At 34.9% G+C, this 20,163-nt stretch overlaps 1 protein-coding gene across 4 annotated transcripts in view; it reads left to right on the forward strand.

Moving 5' to 3' along the window:
- Positions 1-20,163, forward strand: part of GRIA2 (glutamate ionotropic receptor AMPA type subunit 2) — a 149,839-nt gene that overhangs the window by 74,684 nt on the left and 54,992 nt on the right. For all 4 annotated transcript variants that reach the window (NM_001185014.3, NM_001185013.3, XM_078001437.1 and 1 more), the window contains 2 exon segments: positions 8,735-8,974; positions 18,417-18,613. In NM_001185014.3, the coding sequence (NP_001171943.2) occupies positions 8,735-8,974; positions 18,417-18,613 (437 nt within the window).

Below are 20,163 nucleotides of genomic sequence, written 5' to 3' on the forward strand. Positions count from 1 at the left end.
CTTTATCCACAATATTCAAATTTCATCAGGGCATAGAGTGCCCAGAATTTACACAGAGCATGAGTTGAACAAGAATTTACAGATGATAGAACTGTGTGAATTTATAAGGAGAAAATACGTATCCCAAAGATAAAGAATGAGACTATCTCTTGTGAAATAGCGTCTGATATAGACAGAGGTAATTCTCTTTCCTTTATGTGTCCAAAACCCGTCATTAAAATTCACATGAGAATTATTGCCTATTACTGCTGGTTCTACGATTGCCTGCTATCCCAGATGATGAATGAAGCCAGAATAAATGTTATAGATTTTTTAAAGCTGCGTATAATATGGGCAACAGCAATAAACTTTCGCCATTTCACCTCACTCAGCAAACATAACACGAAGGTCAGGAAGGGTACATATTTGTTAGAGAGAAAGAAAAATGTATTATTACAGCTTCATTGTCTTCTACTACTGAGTGATGATGTTGCATCACATTTAATATTTCTGAAAAATTAGATCAAAATGTATGCAAAAGAGAAGTAATTTGTCATAAATATTTGTGGCAGAGCTATAGGGAAAATCATCAGTGAGGCAATTTATGGAAAATGTCATTGGGGTGTGTGTTTATTATTCTTTGCATTTCCTCTGAATCAATGGTGTTTCATTCAGTAGCTATATACTGAATGTCTGTACTAGGAACTTTGCTGGGCTCTGGGGAACAGGAGTGTACAAAGTAAAGTGAAGGCTTTTAAAGAAATGTGAGTTTTGTGAGAGATGCTACACTGTCAGATCTGGAATGGGAAATCCTTTCCGTCCATAGATAGGGAAAGAATTTGCCCCAGTGGAAAAGTGAACTTTAAAATAACCCCATTAATGCAAAGTAGTTGGTTTAACTCCATTTCATCATAAGAAGAGAACACTGTATTTACCTAACTTTTGTGAGAGTAAAGGAATCACAGGTCTAATTCTATGATTATCCCCAATTTTTACATGGAAACTTAACATTACATGTACCATCTGTTACAATAATTGTATTTTTAGAGGAATCAATGTTGCTTATGATAAGCTTTAAAACCTGAACAATTTATTTGAATTATATAAATAAGACATTTGAAATTGTGGGAATTTTTCTGTATATTTTCATGTGCAAAATGTGTTATTGGGCATATATTCCATGCAAAGAAATTTGGTATATGTTCCAGGCAAAAAAATTTACCCCATTTCATTTGGGTTTTCAATTGCATCTTGCTCTGTGTACTTTTTCAGGTTAGTAACATCCCCTGTCTTGGTACAAACTTCTCCACTTATAAAATGTATATGGAAATCTTAAAATAATAATATTTCACAGATATTCTAAATATTATCTTTTCATACTAAAATTGATTGTTTTCTATTTCTCATTTCATTTCTCACTAATCGTTTTCTCACTAAAAATGATTTTTTCCTATTAGGAGAACGAATTAACTACATTTCATAGGTAATTTTAAACTAACAGCTGTTATTTTGCAAAATGATAATGAAGGATAAAAATATTGTTATGACATTTCAGAAATACTCCACCATCAACAGAAATGAAATTGTATCATAAGAACCCATTTTATGTCTTTGGTTACCCATTGGTTCTGATTATATGTTCATTTGACAAATATTTAGTAATTATATAATTGTGAAAATTTCTGATTTGGGTATTGCAGAGAATACAAAAATTATTATGGTTGATTTATTGTCAATAACACATTTACCTAATAATTTATAATTTTTCCAGTACATCTCTATATATTATCTAATTTAAACTTAAAAGAATTCTCATGAGGTAGACAGAAGAGGAATTAATAGCCCCATTCAATAGATTAGGAAGCAGGCTTAAGATCAGTGACTCTTCTACCAGGTGCCCAGGAAAATATAGAGCTGGGCTTCTGATTCAGGCAACTGGGGAGTGTGCTGATGGAGTTCATAATTAGGGAGGATCATATTCAGTTGATGATAAGCAAGGAACCCTTCCTGGAAGAATTGGTATTTATTAAATGACATTTATCAGTTGCCTGCTGTGTGCCAAGTACTTGACAGCCATTCATAGGTAAATGACACTTCATTCTCTCCTTTCAATTAGCTCACAGTTCATGAGCAAACTAGCAAATATGATACAGGCTAATACACAGAAAGGCAGATTGCTTTAGAATCACATGCAGGAGCAGCTTGTAATTCAGACCACACAGAGCAGGCAACACCTGAGCAAATGCTATCTGTGCTCTTCTCTAAGCAATTGCAAGAAATTGATGGATTTTAAGCACGAGGGTTATATCTGCCATGAGAGGAAAGAGATTTATTATGAAGAAGGCTTTTTGAGAGGTTATTTCAGTCATCTAGTCAATAGATGTTTAAGGACCATATTAAGGCAATGTCATGAGAGCTGGAGAGCACAGATAGAGAGGTCAAATGGGCAGTATTTGGTGACAATTTGTATGCCGAGAATAAAAGAAGTCAGGAGTGATTCTAACATTTTTTGGCCTGAAGAGATGGGCTTGATTTCAACACATAAGCACTTGTCTTGTGGAATTGATGAATTTTAGACTAAAGGAAAATATGAGCAAAATCCTGGTGCATGATTAATAAATAGTTAATGTCAACATTAATTAGAACATTAAAACGTAGGAAAGTAATGAGAGACTTATAGGGCCAACACTCTTTTCAGCTTATGTTTACTTCATACTTCCCTGTCCCACAATGAGGCAGGTAGGTAATATTTTTATTGTTTTTCACAGATGACTAAGCTCGGACACACTAGTAAAGTAACTTGCCCAACAAACCCAAGCAGAAAATGGCAAAGCCAGGATTCAAACCCAGTTTGTTCTCACTTTTAGCCCCTAGAACTGCTGTTGCTGAGGTCAGAGCCTCCCAAGATTCTTGAAAACAGAATAATAATGTCTCTGTGATATTTAATTGTTTAGATTAAAGCAATATGATATGTGTTTAGATATTGTAAAACAGTGGCATTTTGTCTATTTCTTTTTTCTTTTTTTATTCTAGAAAGCTCACACGAGTCCATGAAATAATTGAATATTTTAATTAAAAATTATACCAGCAGGGAAATAAATACAAAATAATCATGAAAATACATTATTGAAAAAAATATATAATATATTTACAGTATATATTTTTATCAGTAAGTAAAGGATGACAGCTGGGGTGATGATGAAAGTTTGGAAAAGGATGGTTAAAGTTTGCATAAGGAGTTGAATTTGACCTTGCTAATAGGGATGAGACTGCTGAAAGATAGAGTTTGAAGAAAAAGAAAAAACAATTGGCAGACAGATCCTTGAATGATGCCTTTATGTGATATGCTTTAGGAAGACTAATATGACAAGAGAATCAATTGAAAGCAGAGAGAAGAGGTGAGTCGTATAGCAGAACCAAGGAGAAAGAAAAGGAAGGTGAAGGTACAAGAGATGCTTAAGAAGTACTGTTATGGAAACGTCATATAAGTGGGGACTTTACCTGTTGTGCTTAATAACTGTCTTCCCCAAGCCTAGAACAGTGCATAGTAGGTTGTTAAAAGTGCTTTGTAAATGTGCGTTTAATGAAGTAGAATAAAACTTAAATGGTGATGAATGGCATGTATAGGACAAGAAAGAGCAAGAAGGTCATTATTCTGAACTATTGCATATAAATGATAGCAGTAGTTATGCATGAATAGAAAGGGAAAAATCAACACATAGATATGGTTTGTCAGAATAAAATAAAGTATTTTTTCATTATTTTTATGGAATTAGTAGAAATATACAGTTTTAGAAGTTTCCATATAATGAACTGAGGTACACTGGAAGGTGACAGTTGGAAGCTAAGTTTTTTTTTTTTAGAGAAATATTCTCTACATTTCATCATTATATTTTATCAAAAATGACTCAGTGTGGAACATCAAAACATAGTAGATAAAATTCCATTTTTTTCCTGAATCAGATCACAATACTCATCCTCTCTGTTGTGCATTTTCTAAACCTAATGTTATGCTTGTCACAGAGAATATTTACAGTGCTTTTTTTGGTAAATAAATAATTATAGGAGATAACTGGGATAATAATGAAGGTTTGGGAAACATGTGCGTAAAAATTGAGTTTGACCTTGTGGAAAGGGGTGTGACCACTAAGAGGTAGAGTGAAAAGAGAAGAGAAAACAATCCTTGGAGAAGGTCTTTTTAATTTAGGATGTAGGAAGAAGATAAGGCAGTGAAAGATAATTAGAGCGAGAGGAAAACTACCAAGATGGTATAATTTTACTTGGCAGCAATATGGAAAAAGAATTAGAAGACAGCAAGACTAGTAGCAGTGGAAAGGGAAAGAATTTCAAGAGGCAAATTTTGGTCTAATAAATTCAGAGAAGCTAAGAAAGCTAGATCCAATTATTTTTAGTTACCGGGAGATCGTTAGTAACAGATGATAGGGAAACTTCAGTACTGAAACCAGGGTCAAACTGTGCAGGAGGTTAATGTCAGAAGTTTAGGAGAGAAGGAAAGAGGTTTTCAGTGGTTTCCATATTTTGATGTCAGAGTTCCTTGGTGATGCAGCTTTCACCAGTTTTTGTTCAAACCGCAAAGAGGCTGTTGCCATTTCTGCTTATGAAGCAGACTATGCTGATTCATTGAAGTGAATCTCAACTTATAAATATAAAATATGTAGAACAAAAAAAATCATGCTCAGTTCTTCTCCCTTTCTACTCAATAACTATGCAAGGCTATTTAGCTTTTGTTCAGCATACAGACTGTATCGTGTATGCTACATTAGCAGCACCAATGAGCAGAATGACCTAAGAGAAAAAGATGTGTGTTGGTTGCACCATCAGCATTGTTATTGGCTTATATCATCTGGGCTTGTAATATAAAGTGAAATAATCAGCAAATTACTTACACCCAGGAGATTATCATTTCTGCTGTTTGACCTAAAGTGTCTTTTAGAAGGACTTGCCCTTTGCTGAGTTTCTCAAAGTTGATATTAAATATTTAATTACAGAACTCAGCGAGAGCATCTTTACTTACTCCTTTGCAATCTGGTTTGAATCTCAAGACATAAATGCAATTCTAATATTAATCAGGACAATCATTGAGAAACTTAAAATAGTGTTTCACTGTGTTATTGTAAAGGTCATGAAGCTGGAGGTGAAACTGAGGATTTCTGTTTCCTTCTCTGCCTCCAGACGTGACTATATAGGATGTTGGTATTGTATAACTCATTTTAGAAAGTTGTCTTTGGAAGGATTTTCAGAGTATATGACACATTATTTTGGATAGTCTCGGTGGTAGTAAACCTTCCTCCGTTACAGGATGGATCAAAGTTAAGGAAATGGCTTTAAATTTTGGAGGCACCATTGGGGAATAAGGTAAAGATTAAAATGAATAATTTCACTTCTAATGAAGTAAAGAGTATTTCCAAAGTACTGCAACTAATATTCTTGTGAAAGGTGTCAGTAGGTTATATTGCCTTTGCTAAATTGGGGCAAGCATCAATATTTCAATGCAAATAGTCTTGGATATTTGGGGATGACACATTAAAAGCATAGTGCTAAGTTTTTCATCTTCAGATGGTTACTATAAACGGGGCAAGCAAAGTACCTTAGCTCAGGTCAGCATTCTGATGGATTTGATTGATTCCTGGTTGTAAATCTCAGTGGCATTCTTATCCTGCTTGGGGACAGAGACAGTGACTGCCCTAAGGTACAGAGAGGGAAATGAGCACTGGTGGCCGAATGTGTGTTAACTGTATGCATAGTTAAGAGACATAAGAAAGAAATATCCAGAAAAATAGAGGATATAGGCGAATGGACACTTGAGTAAGTACAATGAAGAAATAAAGGATAAGAAGAGACGGTTGAGGGAGACCAAAGAGAGACAGGAGAGAAAGGCTATTGTTGTAAAAGTAGGTTCATTGGAGAATTAGCTGAAGTGCATGGGGAAAAATACATTGTCTTCTGAGTTAGGTGGATAATGCCTTATGAAGTTGTGTGCAGCTTGTGCCTGTTGTTGGGTCAAAGCCAGTGTTTCCAGATGGCCACAATAACCAGGAGGTCCCTTGACAACTCACTCCAGAGCCTAAAACAAATCGAAAATGAAAGGTATGGCTCCTTATTAAGATTGTCTGTGTATTCAAACAGTGGCATTCTTTATCATGCATCCTGCTGACGCTGTGGCTCCTGTTTCCATCACAGAAGCTATTTCACTTAAGATGAGAAGAGGTCTCATTAATAAATCATATTGCATGATATTCCTATAGTACCTGGATGACATGCCCACACTTTGCAGAGAAATGGAATTAAATAGACCCAGAGAGAATTTTATAGCAAGTCTTTCTTTTATGTGTCATTTGGAATCATCAATTGCTGAACAAATTTAAGATTTAAGATACACCTGTCAGTATACATATACTTATGTATAAAAGAAGAAATCACTGCAGAGATTTCCTAGATGAGATGAAAGCTATTTTTCATGTATGTGAAGAAAGGACATAGTTATCAAATACACTAAAGGTTATTTTCAACTCTGTACTCAGACAAATACAAAAAGTATGGGCATGAATAAAAGACAATTATCTCATCTTTGCCTTATGTTAAGGTATGAAATAATGCAATGAAATACATTCAGTTGCTTTTTCAGATATTTCAGTCTGCTTTGTAGAAGATTGGTAATAAAGGATATGTCAATTTACATATTACACAGAGTTTTGGCAAACAAGGGCCACTTAAAGAGGCAATCTTGCTTTCCTTTGGATTCATACTATACAACAGTTACTAATCATTATTGTCTAATATTTTTTGATTGTCTAGAATTGGCAGTTGGAATCTGTACATATTTTAGCAATGCTCGTATTCATGAAACAAATCTATTTTTTTCTACAGACCATCTATTTTTGTGAAGGAAATACAATGATATAAGATAGTGTTTGGTTTATCCTTCAAAAAAGATTATTTTAAAAGAATGGTAGATGTTATGTTCTAGGTTGTTAGATTGCATTTCTGGATGGCTGGTTTCCATTTTTTGCATTGAAATGACCCTGAGATTGAGAAATGTCAGCTATTTATTTATCTAAAGCCACATAGTTGGCCAGGAGCGGTGGCTCACGCCTGTAATTCCAGCACTTTAGGAGACTGAGGCTGGCGGATCACGAGGTCAGGAGTTCGAAACCAACCTGACCAACAAGGTGAAACCCTGTCTCCACTAAAAATGCAAAAATTATTAGGGATGGTGGCGCGTGCCTGTAATCCCAACTACTTGGGGGGCTGAGGCAGGAGAATCGCTTGAACTGGGAGGCGGAGGTTGCAGTGAGCTGAGATGGCGCCACTGCACTGCACTCCAGCCTGAGTGGCAGAGTGAGACTGTCTCAAAAAAAGAGAAAAAAAAAAGACACATTGTTGACTTTAGTAGTGGCTTTAAGCACTATTCCGTTAATGGTCAGTACCCTATAGAGCATTACAGGGGATCAGTCTTGGACAAAGTAACCCTTTTTTCTCAGAAAGATATTACTGGATTTATGTTTCAAAAGATCATTCTTATTATATTGTGGAGAATTGAATGGAAGGAACATAAGGGGAGGAAGGAGGACAGTTGGGTAGGTATTTCAGTAGTTGGGTAAGATAAGCCATATTACTTTTTGATTAGGAGCATGGATTCTGAATCCAGACTCTCTATTTTGAATGTAGTATCTATCACCTATGCAAGTGACTTTGGTAACTCACTTAATATTGTTCTATGTGTCAATTTTTCTATCAGTAATCTGGAAATAATTATAGTTCCTACCTCGAAAGTTATCATGAGAAAAAAATGAATTAGCGTACCCTAGAACATGCCAGGCGCAGGGCAAGCACAAAGTTAAGTACATACTGTTAGTGAACTAAGATGTTTGGAACAGGGAGAAAAATAAGTGACCCTTATTTGAGTATATCGAGGTATTATAATAAGCACATAACTTAGTTATGGACTGACTTTTGGGGGAAGGAATCAGTCCATAGCGGATAGTATCATATGCCATTCATTGGAAACAGAAATATTGGAGAGGACAGGAGATTGTGGGAGTGATGAGGATGTCCAAATACAATATTATTATTTGTTTAAGAATTAATATGTAGTGTAACATACAGGGTAAGTTAGGTCCTTGGGGAAGATTAAAATTAAGAGTTTTAGACTTTATTTAATTGCTTCTTGACTGAATGACACAATATGACCGAAGTGCCTTTGTGGGGACATGTGTCTGTATGTGTCAGGGGAGTCAGGTACTATCTTGACTTAAAGAGGCTTTGGTCAGCATTAGGACTCTATGGAAACACATTAACTTTTAGATATAAAAGTATCATAAATACAGTAAAGATTTTTAAAGGAATTGGATTATGTAGGGAATGAGCTATCATTAACGTGTATAAATCTTAGGTGACTACAGTTTGTTCTCATAGCTAATGTTTTGTTTTTTTAACTCATACATTTTTCATATTTGTTCCTAAAATATGTTAATGCTTACATAGCTTGTTAAACAATGATGTATGCATTTTCTTGTAACCAGAACTACTTTTTATGCTTTAGAATCTTTTAGATTCCACAAATAAAATGCTAAGTAAATAAGTATTAGTAAGTTTCAATGGATAATTAAATCTATATTTCTTTCAATATGTTAATTTTGTATTTTATGTAAAAGGACGTTAAGTTTTAAGCAAATTAATATGATTGTATGCCAATTTCAATGATTTTTCCTGTCTATTTTTCCTATTCTTCTAGTCTGCTCCCAGTTTTCGAGAGGAGTCTATGCTATTTTTGGATTTTATGACAAGAAGTCTGTAAATACCATCACATCATTTTGCGGAACACTCCACGTCTCCTTCATCACTCCCAGCTTCCCAACAGATGGCACGCATCCGTTTGTCATTCAGATGAGACCTGACCTCAAAGGAGCACTCCTTAGCTTGATTGAATACTATCAATGGGACAAGTTTGCATACCTCTATGATAGTGACAGAGGTAAGTGACAATATCTCATCTCTTTGTAATGGGGTGAATTCAATGCCTACACTTGACACTTCTATGGCTATTATAAAGCTACAAAGGTGTGATAAAGCCCAAGGATCCCTTGATTTAATTTTGCTGTGATAATGACTAATGCATTTGTAAACGTGGGAAACATATTTAGAGTAAAACAACAACAACAAAAGCTGTCTGTGTACAATGTAAAGAGATAGACTGTATCAACCCAATGCCCGAATATTCCGTTGTAACATAAAGAGCAATTTTTGGCATCAGCAGCTAAAAACTTATGATAGCTATACTAGTAGTCCAAGGTGAATGAAGTGACTTGAGTAAAATTTAAGTGAAACATACAAATAAGAACTTTTATAGTAACATATAGTTGTTAAATATTGTTATATGCCAAAGTTTTATCAGGCAGGTGGCATTATTATTGCCCTTGCCTTAAAACAAGATCCCCGAATCTCACAGAAGTTAAAGGTTTTTCTCAGGATCAACCCACGTGTGGTATAGCTTACACGCAGGTCTCTGATACCAAACCTATGCTTTTGACACCATTCCACATAATTGTTTATGATGGGATGATTTTGAGTAGCATGCCAGTCTTGATTCATTATGTTAAAATGTAATGGAGGGAAGTACAACGTTTATGTTTCTCATATCCCTTGTTGTGAAGTTTAGTATTAGCAGACTTGCTTGATTTATGTCATAGAATCCCAGGTGTTCTTAACCATTCCTGGGTCCATAACTGGGTGTCAGTGGGTTTGAGTACTCCTGGGTCCATAATTGGGTGTCAGTGGGTTTGAGTACTCCCTAAATTGTATGAAACATCTTGTGGGGGTGTGTGTTCATATGGATATGTTTTTAGAGAGAGTATCCCTAAATCAAAGTGAAAAGGGTGAAGGACCACTATTGTCCCTAAGTACCATACTGTGCTTCCCTCAGCAACTTGCTTCCTGGAATATTTATAGGTTCAGAAGCCTATTTCGACCAAGATAGGGCACCTTGTTAAGCCACAAGGGCAGACAAGAAGAGAGCCAGTCATCAGTCAATTCTCCATTGATCAGTTTGTAGTCATTTACTGCAGCAGTCTCGAGTCGGGAGTGCAGGAGCTAGGTGTCTGATTCTCTGCCCTGTCCTCCTAGTCCTGGGAATGAGAACACTCAGTGGAAAAGTCAGTCAGCACTAAACAAGCTGAAAAAAAATTTGCTGTGTCAACAACTATGTCCCCCTGCTTTGAGAAGGGAGTGCTTGGCTATTTCCATAGGGAATTAAAAACTAAAACAGAGAACTATTTACAGTGAATATAGATTTCAATGTGCTGGATGTTTCTGAAGCACACTTATTAACATGATAAAAGGGCTTATAAAACTGAGCGTATTAAATTATTTTTAGTTTTTCTTCTTGCCCTCTGCTAACTTCTTTAGTATTTTGTGTTGTCCAAGCTAGCCTGAAATCTGGGTGTATTCTTAATACCTCTTTCATCCTTGCATCCTATTGATGTGATTTCCACTGCCTAATTATATTTTATCTGTAGACACTCATCCTTTTCGTTGCCAGTACCCCAGGCCAAGCCACCATAATGTGTTCAGTATCTCATCTCTCCAATTCCACGCTTGTCTTTTTTAATCCATATTCCACAAAGTAGCAGGAATTATTGTTAAAAAAATTGTTTTTGGGCTGCATTACTCTCTTGTTTAAAATACTTCAATGGCTTCTCATTATGAGGATAACACTGAAAAATTTTAGTTGGCTTTAAGGTCTTATAATATCCAATTCCCACTCAACTCTCCACTGCATTCTGCTGTCTTGCTCACTCATTAAAGCTAAATCTATTTGACCTTCTTTCACTTTCCCAGATGCAACAAACTCTTTCACTTCAAATCTCTGCCCATATCACTAATTCTTACTCCTCCTTGAGAACTGGGTTCATATATCATTTCCTCAGAGACACCTTTCACACTTTTATCTCTGAAAGCAATCTCTTCTTTTCCTTTATAGTACTTAGGACAATTTATAATGAATGGTGATGTTCATTCTGTCACTTAAGAACTACCTATGAGCCCCTGCTATGTTCCAGGTACTATAGGATAAGCATCATGTTTTTCATGTAAAGTGTGGCAATAAGCTCCAGGAAGAGAGTGCCCAGGCAGTGCTCAGTGTACTGGATGTTCAACTCATGACTCTGTACCCAGTGCTTCAGACAATGCTAGAAAGAGTTGATGTTCAGTAAATGGTGTTAATAAGTAAATGAGTTAAACATCTGTGTACAGTATTTTAAGTTCAAGATGATTTTAGAAGCTAAATTTTGCTTGCAAAATTGAAGAATTGAATGACTAATTCTCTTTACACTTTGACAAGGTTGATTGAGGATGGCATTTTTAGTTTAAGAATACATTTCACCTTCATCCTTACCCTTATCACTGCTCCCTCTAGTTGTAACTGAACTTTTGAGAAAAATTCAAATAGACAACAGCTGATATAAGTTAAAAAAAGAGAAACTCTAGAGTTTGAGGAGAGATTTTCAGAAAGACAGGATCTGGAATTAGCAGGTGAAGATGGATGGACTTATGTACTTGTGAAAACAATCTGGAACATTTTAAAATGCTTTTATTACTACTTAGAAATATTAAATGAAATTGAAGTGATGAGATAATCTATAATTATTAAATTATACAAGTTGATTTGAGTTCAAGTGCATCTGTTGAGATAACATTAGAGTGATAATATTAAGTAATTACATATTAAAGCCAAAGTGACCTTATGGATACATTTTCAAGGTGTTATCAAGTAATTGTTGATGTTTTAATGTGAAAAGTATTACAGGGGCCTTTTATCTGAAGTTATTTTTAGAAATAAATATGTAAGACTCTCATAATACTGGCAAAAGACTTGACCTTTGTATAATGTTTTACTTGGCGCATGGAAATGGAATTTTTGCTATATTTTTTTTCTTATTAAAGACTTAATTTTATGGCTTTGCCATCATGCTACATTTCAACAAGCTTATTCACACATTTAGTGTGTGAACTGTTTTTCTGCCATTTGGTCCTGAAATCATTTTGCTTCTGCTTCAAAGTAGGCACCTCCTTGCTTTAGTGTCACATGATTTGAAGAATGCACCTGCGCTCCCTTTATCCACATTAACCACAGTTTGGAAAATAGATCCCATGGTTTCATATCTCTACTTACATCTCTACATGCCTCAGTTTCAAACAATTTGGTCTGTTCTCGATGTGGCTCTCTCTTCACCTCCTTGATTATATGATTATTTTTAGGCTCTAATCATCTTTACTTTTTGTAGAGTCTAGGTCAGGAATATATATTGTTAAATTATAATGTCTAAATGCATAAATTACTGTTCTTTGGAATAGCATAGAGTCCAAATGTGAAAATGATCTCCCAACATTCTACCCTAGTAATGAACTAGATGAAAAAGACTTAACATTGTTATATGCTGCTTAATTTCACTACCTTTAACTACTGAAAGCCATTCCTGCTTCCTGGCTATCTGCTCCAATGCTGAGCAATAGGCCAAGAGACTATATCTCACTTGTAAATGATTAGAGACATGGATACACTGATAGAAACATCTTTGTATAGAAACATCTTTTTATGGAACCCTCTTTGACTAATGTAAGTTTACTGGTGAGAGGAGAGCTGAAACTCTGAATCTGGTGCCAGGTGATCTTTTAGGTTGTTGGTGTCTTCTCCTTACCAAGGCCATGTGGCAACAGCCTGGCGCTCCTGGATGACCCTTGATGACTCTGAAAGCTGCATATCATCACTCCATAAAGAGAACATAAGGAGAATTTCAACACATTTTTAACAATAGAGCAATGGGGTTATCTATGTTAATGCATTCAAGATTATGTAGTAGTTTTATTTTTGGATATATATGTTGTAAGTTTGAATCAGGACTTAATCTAAATGTAGTTTTTGTCAACAAGGTAAGATAATACATTTATTTATTTATTTATTTATTTATTTATTTTTTATTATTATTAAGTTCTAGGGTACATGTGCATAACGTGCAGGTTTGTTACATATGTATACTTGTGCCATGTTGCTGTGCTGCACCCATCAACTCGTCATTTACATCAGGTATAACTCCCAATGCAACCCCTCCCCCCTCCCCCTTCCCCCTTCCCCATGATAGGCCCCGGTGTGTGATGTTCCCCTTCCCGAGTCCAAGTGATCTCATTGTTCAGTTCCCACCTATGAGTGAGAACATGCGGTGTTTGGTTTTCTGTTCTTGTGATAGTTTGCTAAGAATGATGGTTTCCAGCTGCATCCATGTCCCTACAAAGGACACAAACTCATCCTTTTTGATGGCTGCATAGTATTCCATGGTATATATGTGCCACATTTTCTTAATCCAGTCTGTCACTGATGGACATTTGGGTTGATTCCAAGTCTTTGCTATTGTGAATAGTGCCGCAATAAACATACGTGTGCCTGTGTCTTTATATAGAGAGTAGGTAAAAACAGAATTAGCACTTTATATCTGTATGTCTTGGTTTCAATTCTGAGCAATATTATTCGTCCCCTGAAGGGAAGGCACTTTGCCTGTAGTTCCAAGAAAACATCACGCATAGAACAAAAATGCTTTCAAATTATAATATTTTCCCTCATATTCCTGAGAGAGCTGATGAGGGAAATATATGTTAATCTAATTTGGCCTAGGCATGCTGCCATGATTTAGTGATCATAAATATTAATTTCTATGCTTGAAAGAATGAGTAAGTACAGTTAATTTTAAACGGAACAAAGAAAATATTTTTAAGCAGTGGGACATGGTTTGAATAAAATGTATCTTCTGGCAGTAATCGTTTTTAATTTAACCCTTTAACGTGCAAACTGATAGACTTCCCCTGTGTACCAAGTGACCTTTTAAAGGGTTTGCGTACAGACAGGTGACTGATGGCTTGTCTATAACTCAGAGTGTTATTAATACTGGGTCAAGATGAGACTATCACTAACTGACTAGTAGTAATACTTTGGGAGAATTTTAGGAAGATTGTCATTTTATGAATAGGTTATACAATTACAGCCAGTCAGTAACAATAGCCACATAAAGAAGTAATGCAATTTAACATTATTTAATCTAGCCATTTTTTATTTTAGCAAAATATCTAATAATTCAGTAGAGTTTAGAACTTACTTTTAGACTCCAGCAATATTCTTGAGGGTTTAAAAGAACATACTATATTTTAGATATATTTACTAGGAGGAATAGTTAACCTTCCAGATTTCTTCTGTTTTTAGATGAACAACTATGTATCTCAGCAGTTTTGTTTTAAGTAATTCAATAAAAGTAAGTGAGTCTCTGCTATAGAAATTCAAATATCCTAATATAGTACTAGGGATATTAGAGTTGGATTACTATTGCATCCCAATAGCTTTAAGTAAACCAGTGTTTATGCAGAACTCCCATTGTCCATACAACTTTGTATTCTGAATTACAGGATCAATATATTTATAGATACTTCTGTGCTAGTTTGTGTGGAAGGAATAGAGGCAGATCTCAAGTCATACTTTATCCTCTAATTGAATATGGTACAAAGAGGTCAAGAGCACAAATCTGTGTTAGGTTTGAAGAGTTTAATTTCACCTTCATATACATTTTCAGTGATTTTCAAATTTAAAAATGGTGTATTAATTATAAAGCAATCAGATGATACAAAACTTTTAGTTGTGAGAAATGGGGAGATCAAGTTGAGAGAATCTGAGAGTCAGTTACTATTACTGAAAAAAAAAACCTAGGGAAATGGGTTATTAAGCATTGAACGGTGGTCTCTTCAAATTACACGTCAGATAATGCAATCATTTGTGAATTACTTCTGCCTGTTGTTAGGAGGTAATTTAATATTATTCAGTGTCTTCTTATGAAACTCAATTTATTAAGTCTGATATAGCACTACTTGAGCAGTTTAGTTTCTTAATAAACATGTAAGTTTTGTTAGGTTCCACAGGTTACAAAACATTAATCTTGAGAGTTTTAATAAGAGTGAATCCTGAATCCACAGCAAGTGTAAATTACTTTTGACGCATAGAACAAATGAGTTTGAAAGTAGAGAAATTTCTCTTCTTTTTTTTTAAATGGGGTCCCGCTCTGTCACGTAGGCTGGAGTACAGCGGCGTGACCTCGGCTCACTGCAATGACCACCTCCTAGCTTCAAGGAAGTCCCCTGCCTCAGCCTCCCAAGTAGCTGGGATTACAGGCGCTGGCCACCAGGCCTGGCTAAGTTTTGTTTTTTTAGTAGAAATGTGGTTTTGCCATGTTGGCCAGGCAGATCTCGAACTCCTGATCTCAAGTGATCTGCCCACCTTGCCCTCCGAAAGTGCTGGGATTACAGGTGTGAGCCACCGCACCTGGCGCAAGTTAGAAATTTCTTTAAATATTCTTTTTGATTTTATACATCATCTCTATACTCTTTTGCAAGGTGAACTGCTGGAAATTTTAGATTTAGGATTACCACTTGGTGAAATCCATTTACAAAGTGTCATTTATATTTAAGCTTTCTTGTAATATATGTTAAATGTTGAGGCATAATATTAAGAGCATCACAACTTGAAATTGTGTCATGTAGTATGCTTTATAATTAAATAAAACAAAATGAAATAAACTATTGCAGAGAAGAAGGGATGCTATTGGTAATTGCTATATAGTAATATATGGATAGCACAGAGAGCCCCATCCATGGATATAATGTCTTTAAGAAGATGACAAAGAGGAGCTGAACCATGACTGGGATGTAGGAAAGTAGAACCCAGCAAATAGAAAGTGGCTTAGAATTTAGATTTTTTTTTCCTCTTACTTACAGAGAAAACTGGGTAGACTTAATGGCTGTTTTCAAGTACACTGATAGCTGTTGAATTGATCATAATGCCAGCTGTGCATGTTCTGCCTCTACTGATGAAAAGGGAAGGATTTAATTGACCTATAGTGTATGGAAATCATAGGCGATCTGTGAGGTGTTTTAAAGATCTGTCACTGAAAGTTTTAAAAAATGACATACGGTCTTTTTACATTATCCCTTAAGAAATGTGTTTATTTATATATTTTACCAGAAGACTGGACAGAGGAAACTAATTTCATTTTGCCAGAAAAAGAGTTAACTTTTTTCAGCATGTGGTTCAGTCTTCCATTCTGAAGTAAAATTTAATTATTTTTAATGTTTATTATAAAATATTTAAAACAACAAATTAGAGAAAATGCTATAAAGATTCCCAAACACTCTTAATCTGACTTTATTAAAGACTATTATATGAGTAATTTTGCTTGATCTATATCTCTTTGTTCCCTGCAATTATTTAGAAACAAATACCAGACATCCTGTCATCTCATCTGTAAATATTTCAGTGTTTATTTGGAAAAAATGATTCTTGTATTTTAAATATAATGACAATAGCATTATTATACCTAGAAAATTAACAATTCATAAATATTATTCTTTTTCCACTGTTTGTTTGAAGCAAAATAAAACTGAGATCCATATATCATAATTAGTTAATATAATTTTTAAGACTCTTATAATGTAATGCAGTTTCCCACAGTCTAGATTTTGATGATTGCAACACCATGGTGCTTAAAATGTTGTCTTCTACATATGCCCTATAACTTGGTAGTTAGATTCAGAAGTGTGATGAAATTCAAGTTTACATTTTTGGCATGAATGTAGCCAACACCAAATAGGTATGTACCTATTCAACACCAAAATAGGCGTAGTTGAATATTATCATTGGGAGACACATCTCTGTTATCTCTCTTTTTGGGTAGTTACCAGTAGTTGATGACTGTTGCCTTGATTTATTAATTCAGTAGGTGTTACAAGATGGTGATAATTTCAGATATATATTCATCCATAATCTATTAGCTAGAGTATTTCCAAAAATAAAGACCATTAGTTCATTATTACCCTGAAAGTGGTTCATATAGGAAACGCAGGAAAATGCTTGTTTTACTTCATTATTTACCACTCTTCAAACTAATTAATTGGTTCCCTAGCATCCACCAAAGTCAAGCACATTTTTAAAACATAATTTCATAGATTTAAAATAGTTTATGTATGTAAGTACTTCGCATTTATCATTCTAATTAATATTCAAATAGTCCCATTTTTATTTAAAGAGCTCCTCTTCAAATTAGCTGCTGCGTGCTTTGAGGTAATACTGATGGTTTTAGAGAGTTCCTTCCCTTCTGGTGTCATAAGATGTTTCAGACTCATCTTGTACACTTTTTGGCCAATATTGGATCCACAAAATTTTTAATGGTGGTTTTTCTTTTTTGAAGTAGTTTTCAACACAATTGATAATTGACTTTTTTTCATAACAAAAAGATTTAAATAAAATTTGGTATCTGAATTTAGGTTTTGAAGAGATATGATCACATTAGGTGAATCCTACATTTTATTAATCAAAAGGGACTAATATTCTTTAGAGAAAGATGCAGGCTTTTCTAGAATAAGGAAGTTGATTTGCTGAGTTCTGGATTCATTCTGGAGTCTCGATTTTGGTTGTTTAATTAGTTATCAATATAAATGATGAATTTGGTTTTGCTGTGAATAGCAGAAGTAATATGAAAGGCAAGTTTATGTAGCATGTCTCCAAGTGCTAAATTGAGGATATAACTTTTCAAGAAACAAATCCTCTAGTTGTTGTACCTCTTAGTCCTAAGTATGAGGTAATATATGGACAATTACAAAGACAATAAAAATTTTCCAAGTGATATGATGCTATAAGCGAAGTTACTAACAGGAAAATAGACATATTTGGAAAGAGAAGTAAATCTATGCTAGAGAAATAACTACCACCATCTGGTTAATAGGTGACCACTTCAATTTCTCTGGGATCATTCCCAATAACAAAAAAATAACATTAGAAGACTGTGGAAGGAAAAAAAATGAACCCAAACTGCTGACTAGAAAACAATAGGAGTCTCATAAAGAATATTGCCTCTTATCCTCACATAGACTTACATAGATTCCTCTCACTGAAAATGTACTCATCTTATTCAGGATACTAATATCAAATGACAGACCATCATGTACAACTAAAAAATATTTTTTCCATTCTATAAGAGTAAGAAATGTTTGTGATGTCATTTGATTTCACTTAAACCAAAAGTATTAACATTACACTTTAGTAATACTCTAAAGAAGACAGCTGAGAGGGTTGAAAGAAAAGGATATTATTTTCTACTCAAACAATGACTCCTTTGGTCAGAACACTAATATTTAGGTAATGAGTTTTTGATGTGAAATGACATAAGTAGAAGTTGTTAAAAATCATAGCTATAGCTTTTTCTGAAGGAGTCAACGTTCCTTTAGTTGCACAAATCTATCTGCCTTAAAAATATATTCGCTGGCAATTTCATAACACAATCCTGAGTTATTCACGTATCTTTATCAGTCATCATTTTTCTTTGCCTTCCTAGGCTTATCAACACTGCAAGCTGTGCTGGATTCTGCTGCTGAAAAGAAATGGCAAGTGACTGCTATCAATGTGGGAAACATTAACAATGACAAGAAAGATGAGATGTACCGATCACTTTTTCAAGATCTGGAGTTAAAAAAGGAACGGCGTGTCATTCTGGACTGTGAAAGGGATAAAGTAAACGACATTGTAGACCAGGTTTGCTACTTTCTGTTTTCTAATGATGCCAGATATAGAATATGCATGCAATGTCAGCATTTGCAATGTGTATTTGTGTAAGGTGCTTGAACAGCAGTTTTTGCTTTATGTTTTATGTCAGATGCAGCAAAGATCATCAATTAAATTATCTCTGGCTTCAGTTAGCAATAGCAAATGGTCATCAATAATGCTGACACATCATGTTAATCATTAAATAAATTCAATAAATAATTCCTGACTTTTATGTTTTATATGATCAATGATACCCTAAACTTTGATATTTTGATTTGAAAATTTTAAGTTTAAGTCTGATGAACTATTTAGAGTTAAAGAAATATGCCTGTATTAAGTTAAGACAAGTTGAGTTCTAAGGGAAAAGTGAGTAATTCATGAATTTTTTGGAGTTACCATCTATGCCTCCAGAAAGAATATGTAGTTATCTTTGCAAGATATATATTTTTTCATCTATTAAGGGACTTGTGCCACTATAAAAAACATTGGTTTGTTAAAATAAGTAGGAAGGACAACATTTGGTCTATGTTTACTATTGAGAAATAAACTAGATACATCCCCTTGAACTGTTTGAAAGAATCTCTCATACAAGTGATAAAGATATTTTTCTCTGTGCTTAGATATTACCTTGCTTCAGTTTAAGATCTTTCAGGATAGGGAGCCATGCAGTGTTATCCTAATAATACAGATACAATCCAACATGATTTACAGATAGAGTAAGTCACTAGGGATAATGGTGACACAGCATCAGCATCATGATTGATTGACTAAGGTCTCCTTTACTGATATCCGCATCTATTCCTAGCTGATAAATGTATATGTGTGTGAGTATGAGCGTATATGTGTGTACATATGCATATATGTGTATATATATGTGCACATATATAAATTTTACAGTTGACCCTAAAAATATCCTACCATTGACCAGAAACCTTACAGATAACACACAGTCAATTAACACATACTTCATATGTTATATGTATTATATACTGAATTCTTATTTATTTATTTATTTATTTTTGAGACGGAGTCTCGCTCTGTCGCCCGGGCTAGAGTGCAGTGGCCGGATCTCAGCTCACTGCAAGCTCCGCCTCCCGGGTTCACGCCATTCTCCTGTCTCAGCCTCCCGAGTAGCTGGGACTACAGGCGCCCGCCACCACGCCCGGCTAATTTTTTGTGTTTTTAGTAGAGACGGGGTTTCACCGTGTTAGCCAGGATGGTCTCAATCTCCTGACCTCGTGATCCGCCCATCTCGGCCTCCCAAAGTGCTGGGATTACAGGCTTGAGCCACCGCGCCCGGCCTATATACTGAATTCTTATAATAAAGTAAGCTAGAGGAAAGAAAATGTTATTTAGAAAATCATAAGGAAGATAAAACATATTTACTATTCACTAAGTGGAACTGTATCATCATAAAAGCCTTCATCATCATCATCTTCGCATTGAGTAGACTGTAAAGGAGGAGGAGGAAGAAGGGTTGGTATTGCTGTCTCAGAGGTGGAAGAAAATCCATATATAAGTGGATTTACACAGTTCAA

Source organism: Macaca mulatta, chromosome 5 (genome assembly GCF_049350105.2).
Source record: "Macaca mulatta isolate MMU2019108-1 chromosome 5, T2T-MMU8v2.0, whole genome shotgun sequence".
Classification (NCBI taxonomy): domain Eukaryota; kingdom Metazoa; phylum Chordata; class Mammalia; order Primates; family Cercopithecidae; genus Macaca; species Macaca mulatta.